The sequence below is a fragment of the Podarcis muralis genome, chromosome 14, assembly GCF_964188315.1.
Source record: "Podarcis muralis chromosome 14, rPodMur119.hap1.1, whole genome shotgun sequence".
Taxonomy (NCBI): Eukaryota; Metazoa; Chordata; class Lepidosauria; order Squamata; family Lacertidae; genus Podarcis; species Podarcis muralis.
The window spans coordinates 30436819-30450656 of record NC_135668.1 but is presented as its reverse complement, the minus strand read 5'-3'; the positions used below and the strand labels follow the sequence as shown (position 1 = coordinate 30450656).

The following is a 13838-nucleotide window of genomic DNA, read 5'->3' as shown; positions in this document are numbered from 1 at the left end:
CCGGAAGAGCAACCCCTGCAGGCGCTTCCGGGTCTCGCCGGAGAAACGAAGATGGCGGTCTCTGCTGGCAGTGCAAGGAGGAAGCTGGAGGAGGAAGGGACGAGGGTCGGGATGGGCGCGACGGCGTTGCTGCTGCTGCTGCTCCCTCTGATGGGAGGTAGGGAGGCGCCCCCCCAGCCCCTCAACCCCTCTCACCGCCCCTACTCACGCTCCCCTCCATAGCTGTCAACTTTCAGATTTGAAAATAAGGGATCAGCAGCCTCACCTGTCCCGGGGACAGCCTGCGGGATATCTAACGATCCGGGATAGCAGCGGGAAGCAGCAGGAAACGGCGCTGGAATAAGGGAGTTTCCCGCAAAAAAAGGGAAGGTTGACAGCTGTGCTCCCCTCTCTTTTCCAGAACTGGCCGCTGGCGGGAAGATGAAAGTCGTGGAGGAGCCCAACAGCTTCGGGTGAGCGCTTGAGACCCTTCCCCGCCCTGTCCCCCAAATGGGCGCCACCCCACCATGAGCGCCCCTGAGGACTTCTCTTCCTCTCCTTGCTTCCTTCCCCACCAGGCTCAACAACCCCTTCCTGCCTCCGTCAAACCGCCTCCAGCCCAAAGCGTCCCCTTCGCCTGTGGCGGGTAAGTGGCTAGGCTGGGGCAGGGCAGGTGCGGAGGCAGGCAAGAGCCGCAGGGCTCCACGGCCAGAGCTCCAGAGGGAGAGAGGAGAGCCCTTTGAAGAGGATCCTCCGCCTTCCTCTCCCTGTTGCCTATGGGCTGCCTTTATGAGCGAGCCTCCTTGTTTCTTTCCTAGGACCGGCACATCTTTTTAGGCTGGCGGGCAAGTGCTTCAGTTATGTCGAATCCATGTGAGTATCTCATTGGCATGTCAAATAGTGAAACTCTGTACATTGTAATAAAAGACAAACATTCAAAATGCTTTCAATATTTAGGTACAAGTATGAGTTCTGCCCATTCCATAATGTCACCCAGCATGAGCAGACTTTCCGGTGGAATGCCTACAGTGGAATTCTCGGGTAAGCAGATTCTGATATTTGTTCCAATATTTGTTTGTTATTGACTATTTAAAAGCTAGTATTCTAGGATAAAAAAACTGCCTGGTTTAACAGGAGAGTTAAAAGCAGCACCTTCAAATTCACTCACATTTGTGGCCCGTGCTAGTATACAGTTGAAAACTAGATTTCTACAGTTTTGCCCACCCCAAGGATTCAAACCTTCAGAACTGCAGTATAAGTTATTACAGGGCTTAAGTCCTAGCACACAGTGCCCTTACTGTGCCTGTATTAGTCTTAAGCTGGTGCTTTCATGAAATAAATTAAGTGACTGGGTATTACTTATCCTGCAGTCGCCTAGCTGCTTAACTGCCCTGTTAGATTGACACTTTTGTTTGTGGGGAACAGATGCTTCATAGCCTGAGACAAAACAGAACCCTGCAGGCTGCATGTCAGAGACGACTGTCAGCACCACTTTATAGAAAAGGCCATTAACTGCTGATACCATGATTGATGGCATCAAATTCCATTTTTCCCTTTGAGGTTTTCTTAAAAAACAGATTTTTTTAACCTGTTTACTTTCTTTCTAGAATCTGGCATGAATGGGAAATTGAAAACAATACATTTGTTGGTATGTGGATGAGAGATGGAGATTCGTGTGAAACCAGGAACCGACAAACAAAGGTAAGCAGTAAGGATGTACTAAAGAACAAAAATACCTTTTGGCCATCTACAAGTTTTGAAAGTGTTCCTTGCTTTCGTCACAACACTTGTAAAAAGGGGAGGGGGGCAGACAGGCTTTGCACAGGAGAAGAATTTTGTTCTTCATTGGGCTATTTCACCGCCAAGGAATGGTATCTGAGACATTTTTCTTTCCAAAGCACTCAGGTAATACTGTAAGTTTCTCCTAACAGTCTGATTGTATGCTTGCCTACAGCAAGGTAAGCTACGTGATGTTCCTTGTCTTTGGGAAGAAACAGGACTACAGTGGTACCTCTGGATGCAAACGGATCCGTTCCAGATCCCCGTTCGCATCCTGAGTAGAATGCAACCCGCGACTGCATGGGTCACGATTCACAACTTCTGCGCATGCGCATGACATCATGTTGAACGTCTGTGCATGCGCAAGCAGCAAAACCCAGAAGTAACGCGTTCCGTTATTTCCGGGTCGCCGCAGAGTGTAACCTGAAAACGCTCAACCTGAAGCGACTTCAACCCAAAGTATAACTACTTGGTGCTGTTAAATCTCATGACAGTGCTTGATGCTCACTGACTACTCCAGCAAATGATCCAGGGTGAAATGGGATTTGACTTAATATGAAGCCAGCAATGGCTTTTTTCACTTGTTCTCACTTCTCTGCTTTTCAGGTTCTTCTTGTCTGTGGAAAGAACAACAAACTGGCTCACGTGTCTGAACCAAGCACTTGTGTTTATTCTCTTACATTTGAAACTCCATTAGTTTGCCACCCACATTCTCTCTTAGGTAGGTTAAATACCTCAATTTCTGGGTGAGTGCCAGGAGGCACTGCAGTGATGCTAGCTTTTACTGCAAAAGGCCCTTTCACCAGAGTTCCCATCACCAAGGTTCCACTTTTGTGGTGCAGAGAAAAGCAAAGAGTGATGGAGCCTCATGATGCTTCCTTTGATTTCTAAGATGTGCCTTCTCTGGCCAGATTTTCAATATTGCTGCTGCAGTGCATGGCTGGCTGCAGAGATGATGATGGTCATTTTCATTTTCATCATCTATATATTTGGGAAGTTGTTTGCCTGCTCATTATGTATTTGGGCACCTCTTAAGATATTGTAATGAAATTTTGTATGATGATTCCTTAAAGAAAGGGGAGGTTTCTGTCTATGTTTAGATAATGTTGTATGCAATTTTGAATCAAGATGGTGGACTGAAACCTTCCAAAGGGTGGTGCACTGATTTTCCTTTTCTCTTTACAGTCTATCCAGCTTTGCCTGAAACCCTCCGGAGGAAGTGGGATGAAGTGGAACAGTTGCTTTATGCTGAGCTAATCACAAAACAGGTTTGCTTCTTTTCTTTGTTACATCTCTGTCCTACCTTGCTTCTGTGGAACCCCGAGAGGCACACGCAGCTATCACAGGGAGCCTCCCTTCCAGGCACACTCCAGGCCCACCTCAGCTCAGCTTAGCTTAGGCCTTCATTCAGTGCTGCTACATTCAAAGTCTTGCCCTAGCTGTTCCCTAATTAGGGTGTGAAGGCTGCTCAGAGGAAAGGCTTTAAGGTACCTCTTCGTATTTAACCTTGCAGTTTGTATATAGCACAGTGGGTGGGGTGGAATAAAGCAATGACATAGCTTCCCCTCAAAATTGACTGAGATTGATTTATAGATTCTCTCTTTAAAAACAACTTGGTTTTAAATAATAATTCAATTTAATATATAGCCGATCAAGTGCATTGGAGGATGATTCTAATAATGGACTGGAAAAAGTCCTGGACTGGCAGATAGACATGTAATATACCTGGAACTATTGAAGCTTTTTGAGGGAAAATGCTTTTTCTGGGTGGTTTGTTTTGTCTTATCTTGGGGAACAGATTTGGTTTTTTATAAACCCTCTTTCATATAGTATTCCAAGGCTTTTTAATAACGGAAATGAACAGTAACTACAGAAACAATTTAAAAATATTAGCATTCCAGTAAAAATCTACAAAAGCAGGGGTGGGGCGGGGAGAATGCAAGAAAATCATAGTTTCAACCTCTGGAAGGCAGTATAAAAGCAAAAAATAAAAGTAACCTAAAAGTCTGATGGGTAGCATGGTCCAGATGTGTTGCTGTATTCAAGTTGTGCAAAGTTGCTACTTAATTGTAAACCAAAATGTTTTCATTATTAGAGTAACTACTTGAGTGTACATGTGTTCAGGAAATACGTGGATTTCAAATGGGATACTTGATTTTCATAAATGTATTTTACCCAAGTCATTAAAATCCAGCTGGCCAGTGCTGAAACGCTGGCTCCCAGTTCTGAGGCCAGGCTCCTGGGAAACAGGTAGAAAAGCAAATAGCAATTGGGAGGGTAAAAATAAGGCTTTATTTGATATTTTGTTTTCTAGGGATACAAGAAACGGTTGAAAGAGATATTTGAAGAAGCAGGCTTTTTTAAATTAACTGGAGAGAAAGTGAGTGAGGGAAAGAAAACAAAGCCTCAACACCTGGAATTTGATTCACTGGAAAAGTGCAATAAGGTACAGAAATTGGTGCCTGGGATGCTAGGCTGGTGCATTGTGGCTGTTGTTTATCATTCTGCATTCTTCTTCCTGTGCTGTTTCAGTGACTTGGTCTATTAAAAAAATAGGCATAGACTGAGTGGGAGGTGTGTTAGAAGTTGCTGGAATGAATAGCATCAGTGAACGTTGTCCAGTGCTTAAAAGTGCTATGGATGCGGGTAAAGAGTGGCAAGGCCCCGACTGGGTTTCAAGCCTGCTATTAGAGTGACTCTCCCAGACATAATCATTATCTTGATGACGTAAAGGGCATCTGCTTTGCTTTTGTTTTCATGGCTTCTCTATTTGGGCATTTTGTAATTTTTGAACTTTTATGTTAAATTGTTACTTGTATTTGTGGATAACCATTGCCCTCTTATTTTCTAGGAGTACAAAGAACTTTCTAAAGATCTGAAGCGGCTTACAGATTTACTTACTCAACATGGAATTTCATATGAAACAAGCCTGAGTAAGTTGAGCAAAATTATTTCCTCCTCCCGCACAACACTGATACAGTGGTACCTCAGGTTACAGACTCCGCTAACCCAGAAATAGTACCTCGGGTTAAGAACTTTGCTTCAGGATGAGAACAGAAATCGCACGGCGGCAGCGGGAGGCCCCATTAGCTAAAGTGGTCTTCAGGTTAAGAACAGTTTCAGGTTAAGAACGGACCTCCAGAATGAATTAAGTTCTTAACCCGAGGTACCACTGAATTGGCAGTCTTAGTTAACACTTATTTGGGAATAAGTCTTGTTGAACGTGGCAGGCCCAAACATTGGCAGTGGAGGGGAGGGGAGAATGAAGTAGAGGCAGTCTTTAACTTTAACTTGTTTTTACTCCTTCAGTAACATAACATGTATAGTTTATAACTTAGGCTTCAAGGTGGGTGAAGTGTTGAAAGGGCTTGAGGTGGGGAAAAGCCAGGTTCAGGGTAGGGGAAATGACAGAGCATCCTTCTGAATTCATCCCAGTCCTAGTATTAGTTCTTGGTTGGGTGGGAAAGCTGTAGCTGGCTTATGGGATCAATGGTCTGAGCTTGGTATAAAGTAATTATTTTCTTGTATTCTAGATGGAAACAGAGATGATAACCGTGCCACTCAGGCAGTTGTGACAGAAAAGCCAGCTCTTACTGTTGTTTCAAAGGCTGATTGGCACCTGCGTGGAGACACGGGAACATGGAATGACTCCCTCTAAGGAAAAAAACCCCTGGACAACTCACTCAGCATTTGGGGCTTTCACAGCGATTAGAATTTAATCCACATTTTGTGGTTGTACTTGGGTTATGGAACCTGTGACCCCTCAGATGAGGCTAGAGTATAGCTTCCATCTTTCAGCATAGGCCACGCTAACTGGACCTGAAGGGAGCTGGGATTGAACAAGAAACATATGGAAAGTCACAGGTTTCCTATCCCTCTTCTGTACCCCACAGGGAAGAGCAGAGACTGTTAAATATAGGGCAGTCTTTTCAGCAGGCCAGTGTCTGGTAGGAGCCTCTGCTGCCAACTCAGGACTCTCATTTGGAGTGAAGGCAAGTTGAAGCGGTGGCAGCCTTTTTGAGCTTTGTGTCTTATTGCTTCGTAATAGAGAATGCTACAAGTGAGGGCAGCAGTCTTACATACTATGTGGTGTCATGGGCCAGAAGAGGATCCATCCAATAAATTCCAGTCCTTAGAATTTTATTTAACAAAAGTGCATAGAGACCACAGTATAGGCGGAGGGACCCAATACAGGATTTATCCCAAAGGAACATTACAAATGACCAGTCAGTGTTGCAGGCATGCACTATGAAGAAAACGTCAAGCAGAACTAGCCCCCTATGCTTAATTTTACTCCTATTAATTCAGCAGGCCCCTCCACTGCTTTATGATATATTTTTGATTGTTTCTACTAGGCTGCTAAAGCAAGAAACAACGTACTTGATTTCTGCCGCCGCTTTCATTCATTTCAGCGGGACACTGGGCACAGAGACTGCTGCTCCATAGGCCAGATCTGTTTATCCACCTTGACGAGGCTCAAAATTGCCCATCTTGCCTTCCTACCAAGAACCACCTACTTGATCACATGAGATGGCCCACGGCCAGAGCAGAAGTGCCTCCAGGTGCTGTCTTGGTGGTTTGGTCACCTTAGTAGCCACCATAATGCTATAGGAATATCAAACTACATTACAATAGATTGGGGGGTAGAAGAGGAGGGAAAGTCCAAGACTTGGACTAAACACCCCCAAAGACAACAAACAAACCACTCAGGCTAATAATGGTTTAATTCTGGGTGTTGAGTACATGGGAAACAAGATGCAGGAGGCGGTGCAGCCATACGTCAGGATGGGTGCAAAGATCTGGAACCAGCCGAGGTTGGCAGTGAGGGAAGAGAGCTGCTCGTTTTGGGAGCCACTGATGGGTGAAGCAGCTCACAGAAAGAAACTCGAAGCTCCTTTTCCACAGATTTCCAAGTAACAAGAGTTACTTCCCATAGAACTTCTTGTTTAGGAGAAAAATGAGGAGATTGACATTCACTTTTGCTCGGTCAAACAACTTCATGACAGCCACACCTTCATACTGGAGCTGCAACAGATCCTGTGGGAGCCAGAGGAGGGGCGGGGAGAGAAAGAGAGAATAAATTCTTAGCTGTGGCTCCTAGGACACACCTGGTCAGTGTACAGAGGCTTGGCCTATAGCATTCATACATCCTGCTCAGTTTGGACCTCAGAGATGGGCAAAATCATACCTAGCAGTCATTTCTCAAGTAGCACATGCCAACATCTTTTTGTGATGCTCAGTGGAAGGGGAAGATATCAAGCTGCTATAGTGAAGGGTTCTCTGTTTTGCACAGGGTGGGAAGGAACCCTATTCCATGCATTGATACTTCTCCAAAACTGATTTCCTCACTGGTAAAAGCATGGATGCCATCCCTGTTGGACATTCTAATTTTGTTTTCAGTAATTTAAGTGCACATTTTTCTTTAATGCTGCCAAATAAGAAAAAAAAATATGGTTTTCCCATGTAAGAATGTACACATGCCATTTTGCTGAAATAAATTATTCTGGAAATGCCTCTGCACTGACTCTTCAACTCATTTCCAAGAAATGAGGATGGAGCACACAGGAAGGACTGTGAATGTTGCATTTGGCAGCAGATGGAAAGAGAACAGCAAGCCATGTTATGCCCCAGCAATTATACCCCAGCTGCTTGATGCTTGCATACTTTCTGATAGCAGGCTAAATAGAGAATAAGTTGGCAGTGAATAGATTAAGCTTTAGGAGTTATTTTTCCTATGCAAGTTATATGCATTTGCACCGTCCACTTTGCTCCCCGCCCCCCATATGCTCCCCTAAGATTATTTCAGCACATTAAAAAAGCTCTAAGAACCAAATTGGGCAAAAAAGATGAAAATAATAACTAAACTCTCACTCCAATCTAGGATCAATAATTGATAATAGGACTATTCCTTAGAATCACTGCTGGAGATCTCCTTGCTCACTAATTAGGCCAAGAGGGAAAAAGAGGAGGAATGAACTATTTAAAAAATAAAAATGCTATAGCTCAGGCACTGGGCATGGCAGGCCTGGAGGGTGGGAAGGAGGCCTCTGTGCCCTCCAGGAACAAGTCTGGAAGACACCATCTCCTGATCAAGGAGAAGCCTATTCTCAAACCGTTTTGCATCGGGTGTGTGTGTGTGTGTGTGAAAAGGCATTTTTTCAGAAAACTGAAGCAGCCACAAAGCTGCTACATCATCTGGTGCAAACAGGCAACAAACCTCCCCACCACCACCCTCCCGGGGCGGGGGGAGTGGAGAGTCATTTTTAAAATCCATCTATTTATGTAAAACTGCTAGCACATTTAAAAACATCTGTCTTTGATAAATATACTTTTCATTATGGTCTGCAGCTGGATATTATTATTATTATTATTATACAATCCAACTCAAGCATCACCTAGGGCCCACTGGATCCCTCCCCTTGGAGTCTAAACACACAAGCACAGCCATTCTCTGCCTGATTTATTCTGGAGAAGATAGGCTAACATTTTGTTCAGTTAGTTCCCCAGCTTTCACTTTCTGCTTCCTTTGAAGAAGTGTGCTGCTTAATCTAATTTAGATAAACCTGGAATGCAGTCTAGGAGAATAGGTCATCATGATTTATTGTTAAATATCTAATATCATCCTCTCCTTCCCCGTAACAGTTTGGAGACCCTGAACGAAATCCCCTGATGCAAACTTAGTATAAGGGTGGACTGTACAGACAACATCAAGATCCATACCTGATAATGTAGAATGAACGTCTCCATCTGTACACCCATGAACTTTGCTTTTACCTCAAAGTCTCCGACTTCTTCCGTTGGGCTAATTTCAAATATCACATTTTTGAATCTATACAGTTTGGGGACAAAAAAATATGCTTATTGTTTTAATGTGCCATTGGGAGTTGAAGTGAAGAATAAAGGGTTATTGGATAGGAATTAAGTACTTGCACTAGAGAGCTTCAGTGTGGATTTCAGACTGGAAGAACTGAAAGCAATTGTATTTCTAGGTAAAATGAGTCCCTTACTTGACCTGTCAGTCACAACGGACTGTTTCCTTCCTCTCCCTTACCCCATCATTCCATTCTGGCATTGCCATGTCTGGGAGCTTAGAGATTACTTTCAGTTTTATAAGACACTTGCAAGCAAGCACTGTTTTTGATGTCTAGTCCACAGAAGCACCATGAAGTGCTTCAGAGGTCTTCTACAGCTCCCACTTTGCCTCTGACAAGCCAAAAGCCCTACTTGGCCTCAGAATTAGTCTAAATCTGATGCACACTCCTAGCAAATAGTTACACACAAACCCCCTAATCCATGAAAATGTTCCTTCCCAATTTTATCCCGGAATGCTGCTGACTGGGTGAGACTTGCCTCTGTGCATGCTGCTGTGATAAATGACATACTCACTGGCTGGCTTGCAGATCTTCAATTTCCAACAGGACTCCCTTTTCATGGAGCCGGGCTGCCGTGTATTTCAGGGAGATCTTTTTGCTCTTCTTTCCCTTCATCTCCCGTGGTTTTTTGGAAACCCTGAGGAAAGGAAGGACGGGCACCTCACTGAGAGGCATTCTCCCATTTGTAGGATTTGAGGTCTGACTTGACAAGCATTGAGGCTAACAAAGACTTGACCCAAGGCACTGGGTTTTTGCCTCTCCCTTCCCACCTGGGGGGTGGAAATAACTCCCCCTGACTCCTGCTCTTCCTGCAAGCAGTTCTATGAGAGCTAACCCTCCTTGCTCTTACGCTCTTTGTCAAGTCACCATTTTCCTTCTCTCAACACCTGGCAATCCCCCCTCTTCATTTTTTTGTTTTCATGTCAAGAGGTTTCCCAAGGACCCAGGGTACACCCACCCAACCCCACGCCTCCGGGGGCTGCCACTCACTTGCCCTTGCTGGCCAAGTTATCCAGGCACGTTTTGATATAGCTCTTGTAGTAATCCACCTGCTCCTCGTAAAAAGTCGCCTTGGAGGTGAGGGCGTTGTGGGTCTGCTGCAGCTTCACCAGCTCTGCTTTTCTCCTTTGGCGATAGCGCCGCTGATTTCGAATGTCCTAGAGTTTGGAGAGGGGAGGGAGAAACAGGCTTACCTTCTAACTCATCCCTACCCAGGACATTCCAAGTGTGTGTGCACATGTGCATTGAGTAGCCACCCGCATCCCCAGTCGCCTTTATCTGTCACACAGCATATGCACCTGCCAGCACAAGCCCACTGGCTGTTAGCTCCGTTTCCCTGGATGCCGCCTACCTTGGCCACATCGTTGATCAGATCCTGGTATCTGTTCTTGGGGTTCACTGTCCCCAGTTCAGTCAGCTTCTTCAGGGCCGATTTTATCTTTTCCTTCTTTTCTTGGAGGCTCAGGTTGCTGTCCTCCTTGACCGCTTTGGATTTCTTCATCTTGTCAGGAGTTTTGGCATCCCGAATGGCTCGCCTCTGCATGGCTCTCTGGTGTTCGGCTTCCTGGGTGGGGATTGGGGTGTCAGAAAGGCTGTTGCAACTGGTCTGTCCTGGTACACACATTCCTGCCCCGCCACCCCAACATACACAACCAGAGGCCACTTGCTTGAGCCCTTCTCTTCTTTGAACAGTCAGTCACAGACTGCCGTTCCCCCTGGCCTGCGACACACGCTTGCCCCTTGGAGACAGGAAGACTTTGGCATCTGCTCCAACATGACTAAACCTCCTCCCCATTACCTGTTCAGCAGTGGCTGGAGTTTCCAGGATCTCAGTCAGTGTCTCTCCTGGCTGGAAGCGGATCACATCCACAATTAAGCGCTTTGTGCTGAAAAGCAAAAGGAAAGGAATAATCAATGTCCCATCCCTGAGCAAGTGCCTGTTGTCTCTTCCGCCAAATATGCACCATCAGGGAGATACTCAAAAGAGGAAGGAAATCACAGAAACACCCACCCTTGACAACTCACATCTCAGCGGCACAGAAAGCTGCAGATGTTCTTACACATAGCCTTGCCACTGTGATTTATGAACTGTGAGCCTGAAGGCTGGGTTACTGTAATGCACTCTATGCAAGGCTGCCCTTAGGGCTTGTGCAGGGGCTGTAGCTACTGCAAAAGGAGGCCCACACCACTCACTGGGGTGTCACATGGAATGCTTATTTCATGTCTCCTGAAGGAGTTGCACTGGCTGCCCATTAGCCCCTGGGCTGGGTTTAAGGTTCTGGTTATGATGTCCAAAACCTCTGAAACAGCTTGGGACCAGGTGACTTGAAGGAGTGCCTTCTCCAGTACAGTCCCACTGGTTCCTTATGACTGGCTAAGGGAAGCAAGTTGCCTAATCTAGGGTTCCTCAGGATTAAGGAGAATCACAAGTGAGTTAGCCCTGCCAGCTAGCTGCAAGTCCTGCCTGCTGTCTTCACCACAGGCCTCAGAAGTCTCTTCAGAAGATTCTAAGCTCCCCAGCAGTCTGCCTGGATAAAGAGTCCATTGAGAAAGGGATCTTTCCAAGGAGAACTGGGCAAAGAAAACAAGAAGTCTGAACTGACACATCAGGAATGAGGAATGTACCCCAGCAGTCCTGATATTTAGTAAGTATGTGTATGAATTATTCTGGATGGCATCAAAAGTTTGCATTCCTTATTCAGAAAGCTGTCAATCAATTTCCTCCTGGGAGTTCACACACTGAGCATGATGGCAACACTATCTCTCACTACACCCCTAGTTTCTGAACACAGGTTTTGTGGACACAGGAATTTCAACTACTCCTTAATAAAAGCCCAGTGTGCTGCTGAATATCGCAGCAGTTGCTACGTATCAACATGTAGCAAACAGGTACAAAGAGATGCGGACTTCTGTACACCTCAAATGGCTGCTAAATACCTGTGGTGGATGATCAGAACCTTGGGACAACAACTTTGCCATCCTTTTGAGGGCCCTCCTTCCCTCTTCCTCCTCTTAGATACATGATCATCAAATAATAGAACCCAACATGCTGAGAGCAAGACACATTTTAGTCATTTCACTTCCCTGAATACTTCTGTTATTTCTGGATGTTGCCATCTTTTGTGTTTTACCTAGAGAACTGTGTAGGGGATTCAGAGTGGAGAGATGCAGGTTCAGAATCTCCACTAAGCCATGAAGCTCACTGATAAGCCTTCGGCTCCCTCCAGCCAGTCAGCCAGCCACCTTTTCTTAAAGCCTGGGCAAATTCTTTGGTGAAATGGGACAGCCCCAGGTGCCTTGGATGTGAAAGTGAGACAGGTTCAGGGGCTGTCATGGCCCCTACTTACTTCAGCAGAATTGTCTTGGCATCCATCTCTGCGTTCTCGTCCCCAGGAACATCAAATTTGTTAGTCAGTGTGAGTGAAACTTCTGTCTTGGCCAACATCTCTTTACTGGCTGGATCATTCACGCTGCCAGATCCCTCTCCTTGGAGAAAAGCAGAGCACAGGAAGAGAGTGTGGTTGTTTGCTTCACTCATTTAGTCTCTTCCCCTATGAAAATTCATTTTTTAAGTAAGTGATTTTAAATGTGTGTGTTCCTGGGTGCCAGCTGTGTCTCTTACCTGGAGGACACAATTTAATCACCTTACGAATAGCAATGTTGACAAGTTGGCTACAGAGGCCTCAATATGCAGGCAGGAGTAAGGCTGGTGGAGAGGCGTCTTAGCCCTGCTTCTGGATTGTTTGTGGCTAGTGTTTTAGCACTCAATAGATACACTTGAACTATGTTTCTCATTACTAAATCAGAAAAAAAAGCTCACCTATCAGAGATTCAATGGTGGACACCTCCCCCAGGTCATCCAGAAGCTCATGAATAGGGTCATTGTGCTCAGGAGCGATGGCATCTTGATGGTCCAAAAGCAGCTAGTTTGTGAGTAACAAAGATTAGGCAAGTGAGCTGATACTAATAATAATAATAATATAACAATTTATTATTTATATGCCGCCCATTTGACTGGGTTGCCCCAGACACTCTGGGCAGTTCCCAACAAGAAATAGTAAAAACACAATACAGCAGCGGTTCTCAACCTGTGGGTTGCGACCCCTTTGGGGGTCGAACAACCCTTTCACAGGGGTTGCCTAAGACCAGGCTACCCATGCTACACCATGCTTCAAGACAAAATTTCATTTATTTGTAATTAGAAATAAATATTTCACAATATAATTACATATTGTTTTGTGATTAATCACTATGCTTTAATTATGTTCAGTTTGTAACAAGGAAAATACATCCTGCATATCAGATATTTACATTACGATTCATAACAGCAGCAAAATTACAGTTATGAAGTAGCAACGAAAATAATTTTATGGCTGGGGGTCACCACAACATGAGGAACTGTATTAAAAGGTTGTGGCATTAGGAAGGTTGAGAACCACTACAGTACTGGATGAATAATAATAATTTGTGCTTGTGATGTTTGTGATGTTTTTGTCTAGTTTCTGGTATTCTTTAGAAAAACTTTTTTTATTTATACCAAGAGAATAAAGGCTACACCACAACAGTCCAATACACAAAGGAGACTTACAGTGTGTGTGTTTATTATTTCTCCAATGGAAATATAGATCACTGGCTTCGTGAGGGTCACCAAGTCTGAATATTCATCAACATTGAACTTCTCTTGCAGCTCTGGGACTTCACAAGCAGCCTGGAAAAACCGCCTTCAGAAAGGCAAAAGAGAGTTAACCTAATCTGGAAAGTCCCACCCCTGCCACCCCCAGCCCAGCTGGTGATGCTTTTCTGCCCCATTTTGGCCAAATAGGTCTTCACAAGCACCATATTTGTCCTCCACCAGGAGATTCTCATCTGGGGCGATTATAACACTTCACATAAGTCACTATGGTGAACAGTCCCAAGCAGCATCCTTTAAGACTGGAATGCAACACACTGGATGATGGGAACGGGAGTCACAACAACCCTGGCTTTTAAGTTTGACCACGAAGCATGCTCACCCAACCCATTTGGTGAAAGAAAAGATAAAACTAAACTTGTTCTCAAGTGAGTCTCCCCTGCTAAAAATATTTCTGTGTGCCCAGTTCTCAGAAAGGAACCTTACTTCCCCAGGTGACAGAACTTTTGGGGAATCTGGTGTTGTGGCTACCTAAATACAAGGGTGTATTTCAGGAGAAATTCACAAGCGAGGTTGGA

At 44.9% G+C, this 13838-nt stretch overlaps 2 protein-coding genes across 2 annotated transcripts in view; one reads left to right on the top strand and one right to left on the bottom strand.

The window, feature by feature from the left end:
* The first annotated feature begins 2 nt into the window (after positions 1–2).
* GNPTG (N-acetylglucosamine-1-phosphate transferase subunit gamma) lies at positions 3–7272 on the top strand. Its single transcript, XM_028706316.2, has 11 exons — positions 3–157; positions 401–452; positions 558–625; positions 798–852; positions 937–1020; positions 1587–1680; positions 2365–2479; positions 2944–3026; positions 4073–4204; positions 4610–4691; positions 5292–7272. The coding sequence occupies exons 1-11, from the start codon at positions 52–54 to the stop codon at positions 5414–5416; spliced, it is 996 nt and encodes a 331-aa protein (XP_028562149.2). The 5' UTR covers positions 3–51; the 3' UTR covers positions 5417–7272.
* The window catches only part of IQGAP1 (IQ motif containing GTPase activating protein 1), a 45480-nt gene continuing 38106 nt past the window's right edge, over positions 6465–13838 (bottom strand). The window contains exons 30-38 of the mRNA XM_028706315.2: positions 13219–13351; positions 12451–12553; positions 11978–12116; positions 10429–10516; positions 9982–10194; positions 9621–9787; positions 9145–9267; positions 8479–8587; positions 6465–6795 (exon numbers count right to left, since the gene is read on the bottom strand). Coding sequence (XP_028562148.2) covers positions 6682–6795; positions 8479–8587; positions 9145–9267; positions 9621–9787; positions 9982–10194; positions 10429–10516; positions 11978–12116; positions 12451–12553; positions 13219–13351 — 1189 coding nt within the window. The 3' untranslated portion in view covers positions 6465–6681. The remainder of the gene's footprint in view (positions 6796–8478; positions 8588–9144; positions 9268–9620; positions 9788–9981; positions 10195–10428; positions 10517–11977; positions 12117–12450; positions 12554–13218; positions 13352–13838) is intronic.